Genomic DNA, 23861 nt, shown 5'->3' with positions numbered 1-23861 from the left:
ATCACCTGCCCAGCCTAGTCTCAAAGGACACACCTACATCACTACCCGCTTTGTACATGCCACAGGAGCACACACCTCACCTGAGCCACAGCAGCCTATTGGCCTTCAGTTCTCCAAGCACACTACTCAGATTCCCTAGCCTGGAGGAGCTGGTGGGAGTTGTAAAAATAACAAGAATATAAAATTTTTAAACCTAGATATAAGTTTAAAAGTTTAGGCTCAAAAGTGGGACCAATCTGAGTTCGAATCTTCCCTCATTCTCTACTTGACCTTGGACAAGTCACTGACCCTTCCCAAGCTTTGGTCTTCTTGTCTATTGAAGGGTTTCTGTGCTCATCAAAGAAGAAAAATCATATGTTAAGAGTGTCTGTGCTTAGTAAGTGTCTGCTCTGTTTAGTCTTTTGGGATTTTTTTTTCTTCACTCAACAAACACTAAGTGCCTGCTTTTTGCTTATGTTTACCTGGGCATACACAGTCCACTCTTCCCAGTGTTTTTCTGTTAAGGTGTCAGGTGGTCTGTGAAGTACCTTTGTCCTCCAAAGCTTTATATTGACCTGTGTCTGTACTTACACCAATTTGGTTTGTAATGGTGGCTAAGTCTGTCCTTTTGAATCTGGAACAACTCAATAATTATAAAAATGGTCATAAAAGCCAGTTGACATCTTTAATTGGTGACTCCACAAAAGGCAGTGTCCCCTTCCAGGGGTTGCTGCGAGGGCTTTGGGGGCAGCCAGAGAGGAGAGCCCACAGATCCGTGCTGGCTAAGCTCCTGACCCGAGGACGGAAAATGTGAGACAGACAGACAACGGCCACGGGTGTGACAAGTTGGAGGGTGGATGCTTGCAGTGGGGAAAAAAAATAAGATTTTGCCTTCTGATTCCTTGAGGCTGAAAGGATTGTGTGTGGTTACCCAGGGCTTTGATCGTGGAGATGAACCCAGGCAGTTTGCAGCCAACTGGGAAGTATCCTCCTTGAAGAAAATGGATTTTGTTTCTGGGTTGGCCCTCCAGAGCGTCTTATGGCTAGACTTCTCATTTGCCAGCTTCCTTTTGAAGGTAGTGTTGGGCACTCCCACCTCGACCTCTTTTTAAATTCTGTCCCTTGTTCCTTCTCTTCAGCTCAGGAAGCTTTGGATCGCATCTGCGTCTCACGGGCTGGCCATATCCAGGGAATAGTTCCCAAGAGCATGTGTCGCCTCTAGACATATCCACCAGTTCCTTCCCCTCACAGTTCGCCAGACCTGTTGCTTAGGGACACATCCCACCGCTTCTCCTGACGTCTACCTAATCAGCCATCACTTCCTTAGAGAACAAGGAGGGAGGCAGGCGCGTGAAATCATGCCACCGACCGCCGAACAGCAATGAGTGGGTGATACCAGGTTGACGTCAAAGTCAGACAAGCCCAAGAGACTCACCACAGTCCCGGCTCCTCCTCTGCACAGCCTGAGCTGGGCTCCTCCTGGCGAAGCCACCAGGCTCAACGAAGTCTGAGGTCTTCAGACCCTCGGACACGACACCATGGAGAATCACTTGTTTAATGTTGAACAAATCCAACCCAACGTGATTTCTGTCCGCCTCTTCAAGCGCAAAGAGGGGGGCTTGGGATTCCTGGTGAAGGAGCGGGTGAGCAAGCCCCCTGTGATCGTCTCTGACCTAATTCGAGGGGGTGCTGCAGAGCAGAGCGGCCTCATCCAGGCCGGAGACATCATTCTCGCTGTCAACGGCCAGCCGCTGGTGGACCTGAGCTACGCCAGTGCCCTGGAGGTGCTCAGGGGCATTGCCTCCGAGACCCACGTGGTCCTCATTTTGAGGGGCCCGGAGGGCTTCACCACGCACCTGGAGACCACCTTTACTGGGGATGGGACCCCCAAGACCATCCGGGTGACACGGCCCCTGGGTCCTCCCACCACAGCTGTCGATCTGTCACACCAGTCATCATCCTGCAAAGAGCAGCCGCTGGCGGTGGACAGGGCCTCAGGTCCCAGCAGTGGGCCACAGCACGCCCAGAACAATGGGCCAGGAGCTGGCTCGCTGTCCCACACCAATGGCCTGGACACTGCCAAGAAAAATGCCGGGGTTGCCCTTCAGTGCAGTGAGGAGCACAATGAACTGCTCAAGGAGATCAAGCCTGTGCTGAACCTTCTCACCACTGCTGACAGAGGGATCAACGGAAGGGGACCTGCCAAGGTGGAGACAAAAGATGCAGAAGTCCAGGTGGACAGGTAAGCCCCGCAGGTGTGCATGTGTGCATGTGCTGTAGCTCTACCTCGCAGCCCAGAAGTCAACTTGAGCTGTCCCCGACATCTGCTGGGCACAGCCACTCTCTCACCCTTGCCTCTTTCCTTTAAAATTGCAAGAGCAGAATGGGCATTGCATCTAGGAAGTATCCCTTGCCATGAATCCCAGAGCTGTCAATCATGATAGCTGGTGTCACGTTTTTCAATCTTGATTCCATGTAACCCTCCAGCCACCTCAGACAATGGGTATGTTTGCAGTCCGCATATCATGGGTGAGAAGGTTGAGGGTCAGAGAGGAGGGGCTTTCCCAAGGTCACCCAGTAGGTGAGGTGGGTGTCCAGGCCTTGGAAAGAGGAGAGAGTGGAGCACTGGCAAACCTCAGGCTAATCTGGTTCTCTCCTTGGGCAGGCTGTCGAGGGCTGTAACAGAGGGGGAGGAATCAAGGTAGAGAATTGGCCCAACTCCCCAAAACAGGGCTCCTGCTCAGATTAGGTGGGAGCTGAGGCTAGAACTTGAAGAAGTGGGTGCCAACCCCCCTGTGTTGCCCAGGCTGGCATTTTCTGCTTATGTGGAGAGGAAAGCTGGCAACCCAGTGGGGTTATTCCAGCTCCTCCTCTGGGGAGGAAGCAGCAGCTGGGCCAACCTTGCATGTAGTGCAATTGTTTTACTGAAAGCAGCAGAAAAAACTATTTGCAGGAGGTAAGATTTGGGAGGAAGCAATGCAGGACAAGTCCAGGGCTCCATGAAACCACTGACATAAATGGTAAGGATGAGGGATATTTAATAATAGCACATGTTCCCCATGCTCAATGGTTTATACCCATGCTGGACTCAAAGCAACCCCACCTCCTTTTAACAAATATTTTATTTAATTTTTTTTATTGATTTCATGGAGGAAAGGGGAGAGAGAGAGAGAGAGAGAGAGAGAGAGAGAGAGAGAGAGAGAGATCAAAGCATCAATGATGAGAGAGAAACATCTATTGGCTGCCTCCCGCACGCCCCCTTGAGGATTGAGCCTGCAACCTGGTAGGTGCCCTGACCAGGAATCAAACCATGATCACCTGGTACATAGGTTGACACTCAACCACTGACCCACACCGGCTGGGCTTAACAAATCCTTTTAAATGTCCCTTTACTAACCAGCAGATAATTCATGCATCATATAACCTATCCATACTTGACATTTTTAAAATCAAATTTAATGCCCTAACTACAAAATAAAGAAGGCAGGGCAAAAAAATAATTGATGATGAAAGAACCTGTAATTTCACATATCAGTGCTCAGACCCGACTCCACTGGAATGGTCAGCTGTTTGCACCTAAACATAGAAGTGCCGCAAACATAGCCAAGTCAGATGCAGATTGACACACGTGTGTTGTTTTGGTATCTCGAATGCCACCAACAGCGTCGTCGCCTTGGTGATGTGATTTCCAGAAATGGTGAACAGCTCCCAATAAAACAATGCCATTCCTCTGATTTAGTTGCAGCAGTGGAAAATTCGGTCTATTTTTATTTTATTTTTAAAAATATATATTTTATTGATTTTTTACAGAGAGGAGGAGAGAAGGGATAGAGAGCTAGAAACGTCGATGAGAGAGAAACATCGACCAGCTGCCCCTTGCACACCCCCTACCGGGGATGTGCCTGCAACCAATGTACATGCACATGCCCTTGACCGGAATGGAACCTGGGACCCTTCAGTCCACAGACCGACACTCTCCCACTGAGCCAAATCAGTTTTGGCAAATTCAGTCTATTTTAAAACCTTATATATACATAATAACAAATTAGGATCATGGCTCAGAAATTTAAGCATTTTTAAAAATCTGTGTGAATGTTCAAAGGTGGTGTGGCAGTCAGGACCCTTAGTGCTTGTGTGGGAGTGTTCCTGGTGTTACAGGATGTCCTTGACCCCAGAAGCCACCTCCCTCCCACTATGACAACCACAGATGCCCCCACAAATTGCCAAACTGCCTCCTAGCGGCTGAAATAAGTGCCTCACTAAGAATCCATGTCCCCGGTCAGGAAAGGGAAACGCAGAGACAGTGTCTTTGGAGCCACCCTCGGGGCGGGCAGGCTGGGCACAGTTCAGGCCCCTTGGAGCATGTGGCTGCCTGGAAATGAGGCATCCTCCCAGGAACCTCTCCATCCAAACTGCCTTGGGGGCTGGGATCGGAACTGGCATCCCAGATGCTGCATGAACAGGTGACCATGAGGCGGGCAGCCCACCAGGCCCTGAGCCCCACACCAGGTTACATTTACTGGTCTGTGACTTCTGGGGTCTGAGCAGAGGCTGGTTCTTAGCAGTGCCCCTGACCTTCTGCTCTCTCAGTCTTACTCCCTTCCTCCCATCCCTTTCCTTTGGACAGACTTATTCTGCTCCATCTAGTCCCTTTCCCTTATGGGCATCCCTGGTCCTGTTGTTTGGGGGTGCTGGCCCTTACCTGGGGGTAGAAGTGATGCTTAGTCTAGACACAGCCTCATCTCTTCACCCCAGGGTGGCGGGGTGGCCCTGGCAGGTGGTGGCAGTGTGTGAGGCATTGCAAGGAAGAGAATCTCGGGGCTTCCAAGTCCTCCTACACTTGGGAGCGATCACTTTAAATTCCTTCCTATCAGAGGAAATCCAGGTTGTCAGCTTGCTGCCCTGAGGAGGGTTTTAAAGAGGCCAAGGTCCCCAGTCCAGCCTCCATCTGGACCAGCTGGTCAGCCTCGCCCTGGGCTCTGATAACTTCTTTTCCACTTGGGGTTACTTACAGATTATCTCCTTTCATGAGTTAGGCTCCCTAAGTAGGACATGTGGTTTAGCCCCCTTTTATAGAACTGAAGCTCAGAGATGTTAAGCAACTTGCCCATGGACACACAGCACTGTCCTGGTTCTACCTAGAAATCTCACAATGAATGTCTAGAATTAAAAGAGAAACCAGGCATTAGAATGTTGCTGGAGGAACAGAAGTCAATTTTGACCCTAGAGTATTAGCTTAACTTGGGGGCAAGGGAGCCTTCTGTGAGAAGCATGAGTTTTTATTTTGTTTTTTGGCAGGTTTTTTTATTGTGGTAAAATTGGTATACAAGATTATATGTATTTGAGGCGTATAACATTATAATATTTGTATACACTACATAGTGTTTACTATTGTAAATCTAGTTACCATCCTTCACCATAGAATTGATCCCCTTTACCCATTTTGCCCTTCCTCCAAACCCCTTTACCTCTGGTAACCACCAGTTCTCTGTATCTATGAGTTTGCTTTAGTTTGGTTTTTATATTTCACGTATATGAAACGCTGGTGTTCTTTATCCAGCATCTAGGAAGGTTCAGGGATCTGGAAAAGCACTGTGTGTAAGTTAACAAAGAGTCCAGAGCAAAACATAGTTTTGGAAGGCATTATGGGGGGACAGAGGAGCTTGGCTAAAAAAACCAAGTTGTCCTTGTTTCAGAACCCCTTGCTTTTTATTAACACAATTTTTTCTAAGGCATGGTAGGTATATACATCTACACAGAGTTCATTGTCAGATTGAAAGAACGGCCTACAGCTGTTCAGGTGTTTGGCCAGTAGGAGGCAATAACATGTAGATTAAGATGCCCTTATAACTGTCTGGCAGCAAGCAATCAATTTATGCATCCTTTTCAGGTTTGGGGAAATGCCCTCAGACATCTCGAGATGATTCAGTCCTGCTGACATGCTGGAATTGGCTTCCAGCATATACATGAAATCATACAGTATTTGTCTTTCTTCCTCTGACTTATTTCACTTTGCAAAATGCCCTCAAGGTCCATCTATGTTGTCACAAATGGCCTGGGTTTTATTATCATTATGTTCAGCCCCTACAGAGCACTTCAGGTGGGCCTGGCCCCATACTAAGGTCTTTTCATTGAGTACTTCATTTGCTCCTCGTAGCACCCTGTTTTCCTAGTACTTGTCCCAAGTCACACAGCTAGTAAGCAACAAAGCCAGGACTTGACTCCAAGCCCATGCTCTTACCCTCTACTGACTTTGTAGATTGCAGTGTTGGCCACAGATCGCTTGACTACTAGTCATCAAGTTTCAGACGTCATCAGAATATTTTCTCAGAGTCTACCAGTCAAAGGGAAACTGAGGCCCTGAGGTGCCTCGGAAGCTGAGCAGGGGCTGTTGTGTGCTCTCCAGTTTCCCAGGATCCAAACTCAGCCCAATCCACCCAGCCAGGGCCCTGGAGACACTGGAGAATCCTGCCCAGTGTTTGTGATATGAGGTATTACAGTCATGACTATTCCCAAACCCAGAGGCCCTCACCCTACTTCTCAGCTACAGCATTCGCCATAGAATCCTGACTGCAGAGTGGTGATGGTAGGTATAAATGCTGTGAGTGTGACCTCATTTAACCATTACAACAAGGCATTATTATGATTAACCCTATTTTAGAGATGAACAAATGGAGAATTAGAAAAGACAAGTATCCAAAATACCTGAAGTTGCACAGCTTAGAACCATCAACGCTAAGAATTGAACTCAATTCATAGCTGGTGTGCTTACACAGGCTGCACTACCCTTACAAGCCCATCAGGCAGGTAAGTCCCAGGGCGAGTGAGTTTGTAGCAATAAGCCAGATTATTTCCCTCAGACCTGCTTATCACTGACGGACTGGGGTTGGCATCTACCTAAATCTGCTTCTAATTTTGCCCCTGGGGGAATGGGAGCCAAATAACTCAACTTGCTTGTTCCCCCTGGTGTCATATTCAAAATATTTTCTTCTACTGATCACATAGGACTCCTAAATAAGTGCATGTTGACGAAACACTTGAAAAGCATTATTTAAACAAAGTTGTTAAAAGGATGGTGGTGACAGTGGCTCGCTCCCTGTAGATTCACAGACAAGCCCAGGAGCCATTGCAGAGTTGCCTAGGTAATTGGACCCTGTAATTTTTGTAAATGGGCCTCCTTCTGTGAGCGATGTTGGGTTACTTCCTCTTTAGCCTCTGGCTTAGCATGAGCATCCTGACTAGTTTTTTTGTTTTTGTTTTTCCTGTCTGTTTTTTGTTGTTGGTTTTGTGCTTTTATAAAGGAAGGATCTGGACTGAGCACCTGTCAGACCTAGTTTCAAATCCCAGCTCTGCTGTGTGCTTACTACGGAACCTTGGGAAACTAACCTAACTTCTCAGGGCTCAGTTTTCACATCTGTAAAATTGGGCTTTTAATATCTGTTGCAATTAAATGAAATAATTTCTGTGCAAGGATGCTCAAACAGTATTAGCCTCATCCATTCTCTGCTGAATCCGGGTTTATGGTCGAGTGATCAGAGTCAGGAGTTTCAGAGCTGAGAGGAGCTGAGTGACATTTAAAGGAGCCCTCTCAACAGATGAGCTTCCTATGTTCTTCACCACATAGGTAAACTATTGACTTGGGTTCTGTAATCAAAAACTACTCCCGGTGCGTTTTAGTGACATTTTACTAGAAAAGAGGGTAAAACACTATGTTCCCTCTGAAAATTGCAGAGCTTTCCAAGCAAGGGAGCAGAATGGCTTTGATGAGGACCACCAGAACTCTGCAAAACGCAGCCCAGAGGGGGTCTGGCTGGACCCCAGTGAGCAGCTGGAGCAGCTGGCTGCCCAGGGCCATGCACTCACTTGGGCCCTGTCTTCTGATTCATCCCAAATAGCTGATCAGGGGAAATTATGGAGCCAAGACCAGAGTCCCCAAAGCTGGAAACATAAAACAGAAGGCTAGACAAGGGCCAGCTTAGACGCTCAAGGTTGGGGAGCAGACATATGCCGTAGTCAGGATAACACTGGGGACAGGGTTAAAAAGAAGCAGGTTGTCAGGAAGCAGAGGGCAGAATTCAGAGGGAGGAAGAACAGGTTTGGATTTTAATGCAGTCTCAGTCCCACCCCAGCCATGCTTTCCCTCCATTTCAGAGGATGGCCAGTCTGTGGAACCTGGCTGAGAAAGCTTCCTCCTGAACCTATTCAAGATCAAAGCCTGAGAGTGAGGAGAGCTTCTGGTTCTGAAGTCAAGCTCTAGAGTCAGGAACAAGCCTGGGTTTGAATCCTAACTCCACCATCACTAACTGAGTTACTTAGGCTAGTGATTTAATCTCTCTGAGCCTGTTTCCTCATCTGATGGTGACAGTGAGACTGATAATAGTAATGGAGGAGGAGGATGGGGATGGTGGTGACGGTAATGATGAGAGTGATTATGGCAGTGGTGATACGGACAATTCTAACACTGGTGATGATGGTGGTGATGATTATGGTGATGTTGACAGTTATGCTGATGAAGAGAAGTTGAATGGTGTTGATTATGATAGTGATGATGGTGATAATCCTGAGAATGGTGGATGCGATGATGGTGGTCATGGTAGTGTGATGGTGGTGGTGATGATGACAAATGATAATAATGGGAGCCTCCACTTCAGAAGGATGTGAAGAGTAGACTGGGATCCTATGACCTTGAACAATTTAGCTTTTTTTCTCACCTCCACCATCTGTAAAATGGTGAATATTCATATCTAACAGGGTTGTCACAAAGATTAATTAACCAAAACATATGTAAAGTGCACAACAAATATGAGCCATCATTTTAATAGTATTATTTTACCTTCTCTGTTCCCCTTATTTCAGAAGCATTCCAGTTTACCCTGGGCTGGTGTCATTAGTCTTGTTGTCAGTGCCTAGTGTTGAGATAACCTACCACCCTGGCCCACAGGACTGGTTTCCTTCCCTATCCCTCCTCCTCCTACTTCCTACATAATTAAGGCTGATAGACATCACTGTGTCAGGGATTCTACCTGGGGTTCTGCTAGGAGGTGAGCTTCCTCTATTCGTAGATCTTTGAAATGAGGGAGAGGATAAGAAGGAGCACAGTACATATCATGGCCATCCAGAAATGATTCCCACGAAGATGGGTGGATGCCAGCCATGGGTGCCAACTTGGATGAGCTCACCTTTGTGTTTGCCAATCCTATGAAGCAGCAGGCTGGGCACCCAGTGCTCTCTGGCTCCACATAGTCCTGGGGGTGAGCCAAGGAGGCTCTGGGCTGCCTTGGGAATTCCAGACCAGGGCCACCCGCTAGCTGGCCACTCCTCACACTGTGCTTTCCTCACGCCACTCCCTTGCTTTGCAGAGACCTGGATGCCAAGTCACACAAACCTCAGCCTCTTGGCGTGGAGAACGACCGTGTCTTTAATGACCTGTGGGGAAAGGGCAATGTGCCTGTGGTCCTCAACAACCCGTATTCAGAGAAGGAGCAGGTAAGGGGCCGTGCCGCTGGGAGGGTGTGGGGCTGAACGGCCAGGAGCACCCATCCTGGAATATGGATGTTGGCTTTGGTATGTTTCATTTTCTTTGTAAGCTTGCCATTTTTCACATGTTAACTCTTTTCTACATTAAAGGCACTCACACGGTTCAAAATTTAAAAGAGAAAATAGAGCACTGGCCAGTTTTCACAGTGGTTAGAGCATCAGCCTGCAGACCAAAGGGTAGTGGGTTCGATTCCTGGTCAAGGGCATGTACTTCCATTGTGTGTTCGCACCCTGCACCCAATTGGGGGCATATGCAAGAGACAGCCAGTCGCTGTGTCTTTCTCACATCGATGTTTCTCTCTCTCCTCCCTGCTCCTCCCTCCCTTTCACTCTAAGAAATCAATGGAAAAAATATCCTCAGATGAGGATTTAAATATATATATATATATAATATGTCAGGCTGGCATGGCTCAGTGGTTGAATATTGACATATGAACTAGGAGGTCATGGTTTGATTCCCAGTCAGGGCACATGCCCAGGTTGCAGGCTCAGTCCCCAGTGTGGGGCATATACAGGAGACAGCTGATCAATGATTCTTTCTCATAATTGATGTTTCTGTCTCTCTCCCCCTCTCCCTTCCTCTCTGAAATCAATAAATATATTTTTTAAAAGCTATAAAATATGCATGATGAAAAGTGTTTCTCTCTCCCTAATCCCAGCCACAAAGTTTCTCTTCCTACAGTAAATAATATTATAATTTTTTGTGGTCCTTTTAGCATAGACAAGTACACACACATAATTATTTTTTACACAAATGAGAGTACATTATACATTTTATTGTATAATGTTTTGCACCCTGCTTTTTCACTTACCAGCATATCTAGAAATTAGTACTACCAGTAACTAGTAGAGAGTCCTCATTCTTTTTCACAGCTGCATAATTTTCCATTGCATGTCTCTGCCATATTCATTGAGGCCATTCTCCAAAATGAACACTCTTGGGTCATTGCCAATATTTTGCTATGACATTGCTGTAAATAATGATATTGTATAAATACCTAATTTGACACATGGGCAGGCTTTTCAATAAAATAAATTCCTGGGATTATTGGGTCAAAAACCATATTCACTTGTTATTAAGCAGAGATTGAGAAATTGCTTATCACAAAGATCATGCCAATCCGATGGGCTAAGTAGGAGCGTGGCTGTTTCCCCACAGCCTCACCGGCTCCATCTTTGCCAATTTGCCCAGAGGTAGTTGGCTGCTGGGCGGATATGGTTTTCGAGAGTGGCTCGATTTGGCTAGAGAACAGCAGCATCTCTTTTTCCCCTGCCCAGGCAGCTGACAGGCCAGGTCCTAGCAGCCCTAGGGAGGCATGTGATCTGCCACCACAGATCTGCATGCACAAAGTCTAGTTGGAGATGGTCCAGGTCACTCAGCGGGTCATCTTCCTGCCCAACACCTGCCCTGAGCCCCTGGTGGCATAGGCCAGGTTGCCAAGCTCTTTCTTCTGGTGCAGGATCTATGGCACTTTCTCCACCAGCTCATCTAAGCAAGGACTCAGAGTCTCTCTGCATACCTTCCTTCACAGGGAGGGTGGGACACTGCAGAGCCTCCATGGGGATCGCTTCCTTAGCTAGGAAGATAGGAACATGAGGGATTCTGCGATAGGTCAGACCCAGGGTCCGATTGGCCACTTCCTCTACCTCTTGCAGTGACTTCTGGGAATGTTTGGAGAACAGGCACAATTGTAGCTTCTTATGCTGCCTCAGAAATCAAGGTCATGCCCTGGCCAGGTAGCTCATTTGGTTGGCGTGTTGTCCGCATATGCCAAGGTTGTGGGTTTGATTTCCAAGCAGGGCACATGCAAGAAGCAACCAGTGAATGCATAAATAAGTGGAAAAATCAAGGTCACATTATGAGCATGAGGGGACTATTACCCATTAATGAAGAAATGAACAGATAAAGATAAAATAGTCTATATATTTTCTTTGTTTTAAATGTATTTTTTATTTCAGAGAGGAAGAGAGAGACAGAGAGAAACATTAATAATGAGAGAGGCCCGGTGGGTGTGGCTTAGTGGTTGAGCATTGACCTATGGACCAGGAGGTCACAGTTTGATTCCCAGTCAGGATATATGCCTGGGTTGCAGGCTCTATCCCCAGTATGGGACATGCAGGAGGCAGCCGGTCAATGATTCTCTCTCATTGATGTTTCTACCTCTCTCACCCTCTCTTTTCCTATCTGAAATCAATAAGAATATATTTTTAAAATAAATCCTATATAATAAAAAGGTAATATGCAAATAGCCCGAATAGCAAAACAACCGGAATGCCTATGGCCCCTCACCCCAACCGGCCCCGCTCCCCAGTGGGCACACCCATCCCAATTGGGGCCAGGGCCAGCCAGAAAACTGTCCAAGGTCCCTTGCCCCGGCTGACTCCACCCCCAGGTGGCCCCTTGTCCCAGCTGGCCTGTCCCCGATGGTCCCCATCAGGGGCGGGCCTGCTGGACCCCACCAGTGCACAAATTCGTGCACCAGGCTTCTAGTAAATAAATAATGAGAGAGGATCGTTGATTGGCTGTGTGCAACTTGGGCATGTGCCCTGACCCAGAATCCAACCATGATCTCCTGGTTCATAGGTCAACATTCAATTACTGAACCATGCTGGCCAAGTTACATGTTCTTTCTTAATTGAACTAAAGAAGTACTGCCATAATGAAAGTCTTTCTAAGTCTAAGGACAGAAAGAGGCAGCCTCAGACCAGATTTGGGCTATAGACATGATTTGTTGGAGCTACACTCTCTTATCCTAAGACAGCGATCACCAACCATGAGGTCCAAAAGGTTGGCGACCACTATCCTAAGAGACAATTTCTATTTGAACTTTTTAAAAATATATTTTTTATTAATTTCAGAGAGGAAGGGAGAGGGAGAGGGAGAGAAAGATAGAAACATCAGTGATGAGAGGGAATCATTGATTGGCTGCCTCCTGCATGCCCTCTACTGGGAATCAAGCCCGCAACCTGGGCATGTGCCCTTGACTAGAATCGAACCCAGAACCCTTCAGTCTGCAGGCCAACATGCTATCCAGTGAGCCAAATCAACTAGGGCTCTATTTGAACTTTGAATTTATTGCCAATATTTCAAAATGTTATATAAATATCATACATACAACTCTTTAAAATATGTACAACCTGACCACATGGACCTCTATTCTTATGATGAAACTAGTGTCCCAGTGCACGGAATTCGTGCACGGATAGAACCCCTAGGCCTGGCCAGTGATCAGGGCCAATTGGGGCCTCTGGCTGCAGGCCAGGGCCTCCCTTCCCTAGCTGCCAGCTGTTGCCCAGGGCTCCCCTCCCTGCTGGTCGGGACCTTCATTCCATACTGCCCCCTGGTGGTCAGCACATATCATAGTGAGGGATAGAACTCCCAATCTCCTGGTCAAACTCCCATGGGGACACTTTACATATAGCCTGTTATATATATAGATAATCTGCTGGACTAAATAGCAGCTGCCCCCTCTAGACAGGGCTCTCTGGTTTGCTGCAATCCCCACCAATCCCTTTTGTGTCTCCCTTGGTAAGTATAAGTAGCATTGAGATTTGGGGTATAGGGAAGAAGCAGAGGAGGCCTTGCCCCCACCAGAAGGACCCTTAGGGTCCTGCTAAAATCTGAGTTGCAGGACTCTGGCCATTTTCTTTTATGCCGTCCACCTCCGTTAGACAGCGTTAACCCTGAACTTAAAGCCTGGGGAGTGGGACTCAACGCTGGGAACAGAGCAGACGTGATTACTAGGACCACTAGTAATAGCCTGGGTGGCTCATAAACAACAGAAATTTCTTTCTCACAGTCCTGGAAGCTGGGAAGTCCAAGACCAGATGACAAGGAGAAACTGCTTGTTTCTCCATTCTGTCTTAGCACTGAATGAAGCCCTCTTGCTTTCCATTCTGATTAAGCACCTCTTCCTTTGCCTACCTGATTTGCTCTCCTAAGGGGCAAGGGGTGGCACCATGCCCTGTTTGAAGGCAGAACATCTATTTTCACATACTAATTAGCATCAGTCCAGTCCTTTGTGGGTGCAAAGGGGGTCTCGGTACTGAGGGAAATGAGATTTCTATTTGGCGCTCTTCCCTATTATTCAGCCTGCTGCTCCTCTCCCCAGCCTCTGGCTGACAGAGGCAGTCAGGTGGTCAGAGAGATGGCTCCTATTGAAACCCCCTTTCCACTTCCTCCACCTCATCAGGAACCTGGCACTCCCTCTCCCCTGGGGACATGGGGTTTCTGGATGTTTTCCAAATGTCAGAATCTGTTGAGAAACTATTCTCTGCTTCCAAGTGTCAGTATCACCCCACTCTAGAGAGCTCCAAATGATGAGGCAATTGGGGAGTGTTTGTAGGTCCCCAATCTTCAAAAGACCAGGCCTAGTGAGGGACCTTTTTCACACCCCAACTGGCTAGCGAGTGCTGGCTTTGGTGAAAAACAAAAAGGGGGCAGCCGGGGCCAGCTCGATTGTGTCCAAATGAAGACAAACCAGCAAAACACTCTGCTCTCAGTGACAGCTCTGAAACCTAAGTCAGCTCTGACTCACTGCGCATTAATGATGTCGGGATAAAAATAACAATAACAATAATACTGATAGAAATACCACCTTGTGGGGGTGTGGCTTTCCTAACCCTCCTACTCCTTTACCCACAGTCCTGGGCCAAGCACTCAGTATGGGGGTCAGCCCAGGGTCAGCCTCTTCCTGCTGGTGACCTTGGACAGACAGCATCTGCACTGAGCCTTCATTTCCTAGTGAGTCTAATTGGCTCATAGAGTTGTGGGGAGGATGAAATGAGATCCTGTGTGAGATGATAGCATTATCTATAATAACTACTGACCTGGTGCACGGATTCTTGCACATTGAAAGGAAATTAATTGAAAGTTGGCTTTCGGGGCAGGACTGGGTGAGATAAACTGGACATGCCCTGGAGACAACCTCTCTCAGTCCCTCCTTAGCTGGTGGCACCTGGGGTGGAGTTGTGGCTCGAAAGGCATCTGTGGAGTGAGCAGGGTCCTCCGGCAGGCAGGGTCCCTTGGCCTGGCCTGCAGAGATTGGGCCAAAAATGGCTCTCCGATATCCTCCGAAGGGTCCTGGAATGCAAGAGGGCACTCCGCAAAGTTGTCGTCATACAGGGTATGGAATGCAAATGCAAGTGTGCAGTAAACCAGATTCAGGGCCAACAGTGCCCCAGCAACAATATAATCCACGTCCGAAGGTGGAATCGTGAGGCCCCATGAGGAATTGAGCTCCCTCCTCTCTGGTTTCAGGATTTGTCACCTGAGAACTGCTGCTGCCAAGTCACTGCAGCTTGGCTCCTTCATTGAGCATCTGCACCCTGGTGGTCAGTGTGCATCATAGTGAATGGTTGGACGGAAGGAGAGACACTTAATATATTAGCCTTTCATATATATATAAATATATAAATATAAATATAAATATAAATAAATAAATATATATAATATAAATATATATAATATAAATATAAATAAATAAGTAGGGTTTCCTGCTGCTGTCTCTGCTGCCCCACCTGCTTCCCTTCCTTCTCCACAGCCCCGCCAGCTTCTCTCCCCTCTCCCCACCCCACCTGCTCCTGCCTTTGCCACCACCCCACTTGCTTGCTTCTCCACAGTTTCGCTCCCTTCTGCAGCGCTTGGCTTCTACACTGTCTTCAGTCTTCGCTCTGGCCTGGATATGCAAATTAACTGCCATCTTTGTTGGGTTAATTTGCATACTTGCCCTGATTGGCTATTGGGCGTGGCTTGTGGGTGTAGCAAAGGTACAGTCAATATGCATGTTTCTCTTTTATTAGAGAGGACTAGAGGCCCAGTGCATGAAATTCGTGCAGGGTGGGTGTCCCTCAGCCCAGCCTGCACCCTCTCCAATCTTGGGAGGGATGCCAAACTCTCAAGGGATGTCCGACTATTCGTTTAGGCCCAATCCCACCCTAAACGGGCAGTCAGACATCCCTCTCACAATCCAGGACTGCTGGCTCCCAACTTTTTGCCTGCCTGTTTTCCTGATTTCCCCTAACCACTTCTACCTGCCAGCCTGATCACCCCCTAACCACTCCCCTGCCAACCTGATTAATGCCTAACTGCTCCCCTGCCAGTCAGTTTGCCCCTAACTGCCCTCCCCTGCAGGCCTGGTCTCTCCCAACTGCCCTCTCCTGCTGGCCATCTTGTGGGGGCAGGATCTTTGACCACATGGGGGCAGCTATCTTGATCTTGTGTGTTGGAGTGATGGTCAATCTGCATATTACCGGTACTCTTTTATTAGATAGGATAGAGGTCTGATGCACAGGTGGGGGCCGGCTGGTTTGCCCTGAAGGGTGTCCCGGATCAGGGTGGGGGTTCCCTTGGGGCATGGGGTGGCCTGGGCAAGGGGCCTGTGGTGGTTTTCAGGCCGGCCATGCCCCCTGGTGATCTAAGCAGAGGCCCTAGTATCTGCGGTTTATTTACCTTCTACAATTGAAACTTTGTAGCCTAGAGTGGAGCCAAGCCTCCTGCTTGCTCCTGGTGGCAGCCATTTCTGTTGGGACTTATGTATCTTCAGTCTTCGCTCAAAGTATAATTAAAACTTTGTAGCCTTAAACGGAGGCCTGGGCTGGCCAGGGTGTGCAGAAAGTTTTGCTTCATCCATTTCCAGGGGTAACCCTAGCCTCCTACTCTTTCCAACTCCATGGCTGCCGCCATTTCTGTTTGGATTTATGTATCTTCTATCATTGAAACTTTGTAGCCTTGAGTGGAGGCCTAGGCTGGCAAGAGCAGGCGGAAAGCTTGGCTTCCTCCATTGCCAGGAAAACCTAAGCCTCCCTCCTGCTCTCTGTGGCTGTAGAGATCTTGGTTGGGTTTATTTGCATATTTGCTCCTGATTGGCTGGTGGGTGTGGCTTGTGGGCATAGCGAAGTGATGTTTAATTTGCATATTACTCTTTTATTAGATAGGACTAGCAGCCTGATGCACAAAATTTGTGCATTCAAGGGTTCCCCTCAGCCTGACCTGCACCCTCTTGCAGTCTGGAAGCCCTCAGGGGATGTCCAATTGACAGCTTAGACCTGCTCACTGCCATTCGGACATCCTTAGCATTGCTGCGGAGGTGGGAGAGCCTCCTGCCACCACTGCTGTGTTCGCCATCTATGAGCCTGGCTTCTGGCTGAGCAGTGCTTCCCTGTGGGAGCACACTGACCACCAGGGGCCAGCTCCTGTGTTGAGTCTCTGCCCCCTGGTGGTCAGTGTGCATCATAGCAACCAGTAGTTTCATTGTTTGGTCGATTTGCATGTTAGCCTTTTATTATATAGGATAATAGCTAAGTTTCTTTTTTTTTAAATGTTCTTTTAGAGAGAGAGGAAAGGAGAGGGAGAAAGAGAGACAAATATCAATATGAGAGATAAACATTAATGAGTTGCCTCCTGCATATGCCCGGATAGGGGGTTAAGCCTGCAACCTGGGTATGGGTATATGCCCTAACCAGGAATCGAACCTTTGACTTTTTGGTGCATGGGACAATGCTCCACCCAACTGAGCCACACCGGCTAGGGCATAACTAATGTTTCTTGAGCCAGATCAGGCACTGTGCTAATCCCTTGAGGTCTACAGTCTCACTTCATCTCCAGCCCAATCCAATGATGTATTATTGTTGTTCCCACTTTTTAGATAAATAAACTGAGGCACAAAGAAAGTGTTTAGTAGCTTGATGAAAGTCACATGACTAGTGACTGGGGGAGATGGGACTTGAACCCAGGCCATGGAGCCACAAGTCCACTTTTAACTCTATAGAGCCTGGCACAGAATAAGTGCTCCAAAAATGTGTATTGTTGTTATTGTCATTATAATTTTATAGGCTTATTATGTCACTAATTTAGGTATAGGTATATTACTAATTCTTATTTTACTAATGTGAGGCAGAAAGGGCAAGAAGCATTATTCCCGTTTTTACAGATGGCACCCTTGTGACCCAGAAAGGGAAAGGGAGTCTTGGTGACAGGACTGCACCTCTGTCCCATTACGACCACATCATCATCATTATCGATCATTCAAGTCACTGTAGCATATGTCACTCAAGCCTCCTGGGGCCAGGCTCTGGGAATCACAGAGGGGAACACATTGAGGCCTGGAGTGGAAAAGTAGGAGCTTCCAAGCCCTGATCCCATGCCCTGCCCTGTTGCCTGTTAGTTAATTTGTAGATTGTCCCCCTCACTTCTCAGAGCTTCTGTTTTCACATCTGAATAAAATGGGTTTCCATGAAGATGCAACGAACCAGCAAATGTGCAATGGCCTAACCCAAGTTGAGCACAAAACAGGCATTTACTAAACGTGACCTTGATGGCTACCCTGGAGGAGTTCACAGCCAAAGTGTCAGCTTTTCATCAAATATTGGCCTCAAGTTCCAGAAACTTCCACATCCAAGACAAGCTACAGACATAGACACACAGCAGTCACCGTGATGGTTGGGGTTTTGTAGGATCGTGCCCAGATGTTCCCCACCTGGCTGCCTTCAGCAGACTGTTTGGGCCCCAATTAGGTTGACATCTCAAGAGTACTAGCAGATAACTCTCTTCCCTAAGCCTCTTAGAAGCTTGAGAAACCACCTGTGTTTTGAAATTCATTTCTCTCTGTGGAGGGTGCCCCAAATCCCTAGTTATACGTGGTTATTAAACTCATTTTTGCCCTCAGCTCCATCATGCTGGCTACCCCTTATCTCCATCTGGCTCATGATCAGAGTTAGACACCAGGTTGGGTTTTCTTCAACTGCATCTTTAGTCCCCTTCCTTCCCCAGGCTACCCAGTGTCCCAGGTGCCCTCAACCACAGGACAAGGACCCTCAGCAAAGAGGTGTTCCAGGAATTTATATTGAATAGAGGCCCTGGCGGGGAGTAGAACCCAAATCTTACCTTTCTCTTCCTTCACCCAAGTCGTCACCATCTCGGTGACCCCCAGAATGTCTGTAGGTCACTTAGCCTGAGACCAGCCTCCCTGGGCAGTCAAGAGCCAGGATGGAGCCAGGAAGTGGTGCCTGAATTGTCGGGTGTTTGGGTTTAGCCCTACTGGAATTTCCACTTATTTTGCTAACTATTTGTTTTAATAGTGAGTATATTCAATGCTAGATGTTGTCCGAGTGGGACAATGATGTTCCGGTTCAGGGACCAGTGGCACAACTCTGCATATTCCACCCTTCAGGACTGGGTTCAGCTGGCCTGGTCTAGGCTCTCCTCTTTAAGGCGAGGCTCTGCCCTTCAGGACTGGCTATAGCTGTTTGGGACGAGGTTGAGGTCTTAGGGCCTACGCTTGGCTCTTTGGAACGAGTGTCAGCACCTTGGCTGGGCCATCCGGGCTAGGTCCATTAAAATCAATGGACCCGGCCATGGGGAAGCCCCGGTCCCCCAAGACTGCCTTAGAGGAGAGGACCCTAAGTGAGCACACTCTGCCTGGGAGCCTGAGGTGGAAAGGGCTGCTGACTCTCCAGGGGGAGCTGCTTGTAGAAGTCACTGGGACATGGTGAGGCTGGCCCCGGGGCTGCTGGAGGAGGGGTGTTGCTTAGGGGCGAGGCTGGCTCTTTGGAGCAAGGTTCTGCCCTTCAGGGCTGGCTTCAGTTGTTTGGGGCTAGTGTCCATACTTAGGGATTATAAAAATAAATAAAATTAATTCATAACACACATACACATTCTTGTGTGGTAATGGGACCAAGTTGCACATTGTCTATCTAGTTATCTTGTGATTTCATTGCAACAATAAGCATAAACCCACTTGGATAAAGTATCCACAATCTAATTTAAAGACCCCTCATCTCCAGAGGCCCTCATCCGTGGACCCATCCTGTTATGGGACTGATCCCCAAGCACCTCCTTTTCCATCCCCCTCCAGAGTATAGACCGTGGGCTGTAAAATCAAAGTAGGGGGAGAAGAATAAGCGATTTCAAGCTTCCACAGAGTTATTATAAAGAATGAATCACTTTCAAAATAATGCTTTGAATACACTGCAAGGAAATTATACTCCAAGGCATTAAACACAGTTGGTTAAGTTTGTTAAGTAGCAATTTTTTAATTGCACGGATGGATGGGTACTTGCTGGTTTGCAGGTTTGTGGTCCTGAACCCTGAGCTGCCGCAGCTCGTAACTGGGTAACACTGGCTTCCCTGGGGGTAGAGCATGCCGCGGGGCACTGCAGCAAAGGGCACTGTGTGGGGCATCTGGCCCCTGGTGGGGATGGCCTGCTGCCCAGCTCAGCCCAGTGTCTGCCCTCATTTGCGTGGAAGCCTAGCAGGCAGGTTACTGCAGGGGGATCATGGAGGAGCTGTCCCTGGCATCAATAGTGAACGAAAAGGAAACGCCTTGCTTTGTACAGGTTGGGGCCTTAGCCCCTGGGGAATAGGTTCGGCTCCTCAGGGCTGTTGTAATAAAGACTGGGCCTGAAACAGCAGAAATCAGTGGTCTCCCAGTTCCGGCGGCCAGAAGTCTGAACTCAAGGAATGGGCAGGGCTGGTTCCCTCGGGGGGCTGTGAGGGAAGGTCTGCTCCAGGCCACTCCATGGCTTGTCGATGACCATCTTCATGTCCACCTGGCATTCTCCCTGGGTGTGCTTCTGTCTCCAAATGTCCCCTTTTCATTTGACATTTGTGTGTGTGTGTTAATCCTCACCTGAGGGTATTTTTCCACTGATTCTTAAAGAGAATGAGAGGGAGAGGACGAGACAGAGAGAGAAACATTGATGTGAGAGAGACATCAATTGGTTGCCTCCCACATGTGCCCCAACCAGGGCTAGGGATCGGGGATCGAGCCTACAACTGAGGTATATGCTCTTGACTGGAATTGAACACAGGACCCTTCAGTCCAGGGGCCGACACTCCATCCCACTGAGGCAAACCAGCTAGGGCAAATTTCCCCTTTTTATGAGACATCAGTCATGTTGGATTAGGACTGCCCTGATGACTTCCTTGTAACAGAATCACTTCATTAGTAACTCCAAATGAGGTCCTATTCTGAGCTCCTGGGGGCAGGGCGTCACCATATGAATTTGGGAGGGACAGTTCAACCAATGGCCATTCCTGAGATGCTCTGTGTCTCCCAGGGACCCCGCTGCCATGCTCTTGTCCCTGCATCACTGAGAGGTTCCTGATGGTGACAGCCCATAACCCAGAAAGGGCAAGGGCCTGGCTTCTGTTATTCCTATGGCTGGTGTCTACCTTCATGCCTGAAAATCCTCCCTTCCTCTCACCACCTTCTCATCACCTTCAACTCCTGCTATAAGGCTCACTGGCTCCCACCCACTCAGGCCGGAAGCTTCTGAGTCAGTGTTGACTTGGTCCTTTTCCTTCTCACCCTCTCACACCTCAGGGATCTCTCCTGGCACCCCAGTCTTCATCTCTCTCCTTCCTAGCCTGCAGGCCTTGCAGTCACATATTTTCAATACTCAGCTTTGATAAGGTCACCCCTTCAGTCAGGTAGCTTCAGGGGTTCTTTAGTCTCTGGCTAAGCATTTAAGGGACTCCACGGTTTTAAAAAATAAATATTTTATTGACTTCAGAGAAGGAAGTAGAGGGAGAGATAGAAACATCAATGATGAGAGAGAATGATTGATCGTCTGCCTCCTGCACATCCCCTAACTGGAGGTCAAGCCCGGAACCCAGGCATGTGCCCAGACCTGAACTGAACAGAGACCTCCTGGGTCACAGATTGATTCTCAACCACTGAGTCATGTTGGTCAAGCAGACTCTTCAATTTTGAAATGCGTTTGATCTTATATTAGTCAGCTCGAGCTGCCATAACAGAATACCACAGACTGTAGCTTAAACAACAGAAAGTTACTTCTCACAGTTCTGGAGGCCAGGTGTCCAAGGTCAAGATGGCAGCGTGGTTACATTTGGTGTGGGCTTTCTTCCTGGCTTGCAGACGGCCACCTTTGCTGTGTCCTTACGTGGCCTTTCTTGTGTGTTGGGGGGGAGGGGGGGAGGGATGCGCAAAAGAGGTATGTCTTCCTCTTCCTTTAAGGGCATCAATCCTATCAGATGAAGGGCCCACCTTCATGACCTCATTTAACCTTAATTACCTCCTAACTACCCTATATCCAAATATAGTCACACTGGGGGTTATGACTTCAATGAATGAACTCAGGAGGTCACAATTCAGTTTACAGCTGACCCCAAATACTTGTTGAACATGTTGTACATGCTGGGCACTGGAACAAAGTGAACAGTGGGTAGGCAGAAAACTCTATCTACTAGTAGAGACACATAGATAAATGTATAAGATACAAATGCATGCACATGCAAATACACACTCATAGTAATTGCAAGCAGGGGTAAGAGCTGTGAAGGAAAATAAAACATAGTAATAGTAGGGAGGCAGCACAGAGTAACAGGTGAGGGAGGCGTTGTTTTAACAAATGATTACAAAAGCATTTAGGCAGATGGAGACACAGTAAAATTGCTTACAGTTCAGCCAGTGGAATCCAGTGCTTTCGCTCAGAAGTCTGCAAACTTTTCCTATAAAGAACAAGATGGGAAAGAGTTTTGGCTTTGTGGGCATACAATCTTCGTCTTCATCACAGCTACTCACTCTATCATTGTATTACAAAAGCAGCCATAGACAGTACAGAAATGAGTGCGTGTAGCTGGGTGCCAATAAAACTTTATTTGTGGACACTGAAATCTGAACATCATGTAAGTCACATGCAACATAAAATATTAGTTTTTGGATTTTTTCACTCAAACTAAAAATGGAAAAGCCATTCTTAGCTTATAGGCTGTGCCAAAACTGGGAGCAAACCAGTTTGGCTCACGGCCCTGAGTTTCCAGACCCCGACTAGAATAGGTGCTTCTCCCAGTTGTGGGATGACAATGGGAACCTGAGGAGCCTAAACACCAGTCCTGGCACACAGTAGGTGTCCGTATGTACTTGCTGAAGGAGAGAAGGAAGGGAGGGAAGGACAGGAGAAGCAATCAGGGTGTCAGAAGTCCTACAAGCATGAACTCCTGGCTTGGAGCCCCAGGCTGACAGTGGCCCTGCCTAGCTGTCCCCCCTTGGGCTGCAAGGCCACTTCCCTTCATTTCTTCAGGCCTCTGCTAAGAGGTGCTGACCCAGCTCTGAAATGCCCCTGAACTCAGAGCCTTCTTCCCAAATCTAGGAGCAGGCCGCCCTCAGAACCCACGAAATCAAATCTGTGTCTCCCGCCACCTGGAAAGCTCCCTCAGACACAAATTCAGAAAAGGACACACAGAGCCGCCCGCCCGAGCCCACTCATGCCCTGTTCCCAGCATAATGACTCACAGGTCCACTAATTGCATTTTTATCCTGAACTTGGGCCCCCACTCAGAAAAGTCATTTGCATCCCCCACACAGGGCCCCTGATTGCTATATTAATCTCCCACTTGTCCCCTCTTGAGTCATCTAATATTACTGCTGGCTAATTAAAACATCAAAGCCCCAATAATACGGCAGCCCTGCCAGAGGTCTCCTAATGCTGGGTTTCAAGTGTGTACTCAGCACAGCCCAGGGTGAAGAGTGGCATGCCTGGCTCTCAGGCCCCAATTACTCAGCTCCTGATGACCACCCCTCACACATCTGGCACCTCAACAGATGTCCTCTTTTATTCGTCCTATTAGCTCCGCTCCTGCCACACTGGGCTCCCACCCATCTGCCCTCCCAACCCCCACACCAGCACCACCTCTGTTATCTCTTCTCACCCTCCCCCCCCCCCCCACTCCCCCGACCCCACCCCACCCACACCCCCGATTCCAGCTTGTCCTCAGCCTCCGGGGCGCTAATGAAATGGTCCAGAGAGTTTATAAACTGGCCTAGTGACGCCTCATATTTAGGAAGGATGTCCGGGTGCCTCCCACACAGGCAAGGGAGGACTGCTTCTTCTCATGGTGCAGGTTGTCGGCACCATCAGAGGATTTTGTTGTGACAAAGGCTTGCCCAGATGTGACTTCCACCACCTTTTTGTCTGCTGGAAGAGACAGCAGTGGAGACAGAGGTCTAAAGGAGTACTTAGAATGTCTTTCCGGGCCTTCAGAGGAAGTGCGGTTGTTTGTATGTAGCTTCACATGGGGACACAAGTAAATGGACTTAAAGTTTGGCAGGATGGAAAGTGCCAAAAGCAAACAAGGGAAGAACTCATCGAGGTCCCTCTCCTGCTACCAGCCGGGCAGTAGTATAGTTATAGCGATAGTTACAGTAGTAATACCAGATGTTGCATTGTATTCGTAGAATAACAGCATCGGTTGTAATAAGTAATGGCTAACAGTTAGGAGGTGACTGCCATCGTCCAAGTGAGAGATTGTGGTGGTTGGACAGAGGAGTGGATGGACTCTAGAGCTGCTTAGAAAACTACAGTGGGTGGGAGTGGAGGATGGG

General features: G+C 48.1%; 2 protein-coding genes across 5 annotated transcripts in view; one reads left to right on the top strand and one right to left on the bottom strand.

Annotated features, from left to right (window-relative positions):
- The window catches only part of RFC5 (replication factor C subunit 5), a 490240-nt gene that overhangs the window by 401865 nt on the left and 64514 nt on the right, over positions 1-23861 (bottom strand). The window lies entirely within an intron of this gene.
- NOS1 (nitric oxide synthase 1) overlaps positions 1-23861 on the top strand; it is a gene marked incomplete at its 3' end in the record, with an annotated part of 100044 nt that overhangs the window by 21747 nt on the left and 54436 nt on the right. For all 4 annotated transcript variants that reach the window (XM_084868251.1, XM_084868253.1, XM_084868254.1 and 1 more), the window contains exons 2-3: positions 1119-2221; positions 9339-9465. In XM_084868251.1, coding sequence (XP_084724377.1) covers positions 1518-2221; positions 9339-9465 — 831 coding nt within the window. In that variant the 5' untranslated portion in view covers positions 1119-1517. The remainder of the gene's footprint in view (positions 1-1118; positions 2222-9338; positions 9466-23861) is intronic.

The sequence above is a fragment of the Pipistrellus hanaki genome (genome assembly GCF_964339955.1).
Source record: "Pipistrellus hanaki genome assembly, chromosome: 19".
NCBI classification, from domain to species: domain Eukaryota; kingdom Metazoa; phylum Chordata; class Mammalia; order Chiroptera; family Vespertilionidae; genus Pipistrellus; species Pipistrellus hanaki.
This window is presented reverse-complemented; position numbering and strand designations above follow the sequence as displayed.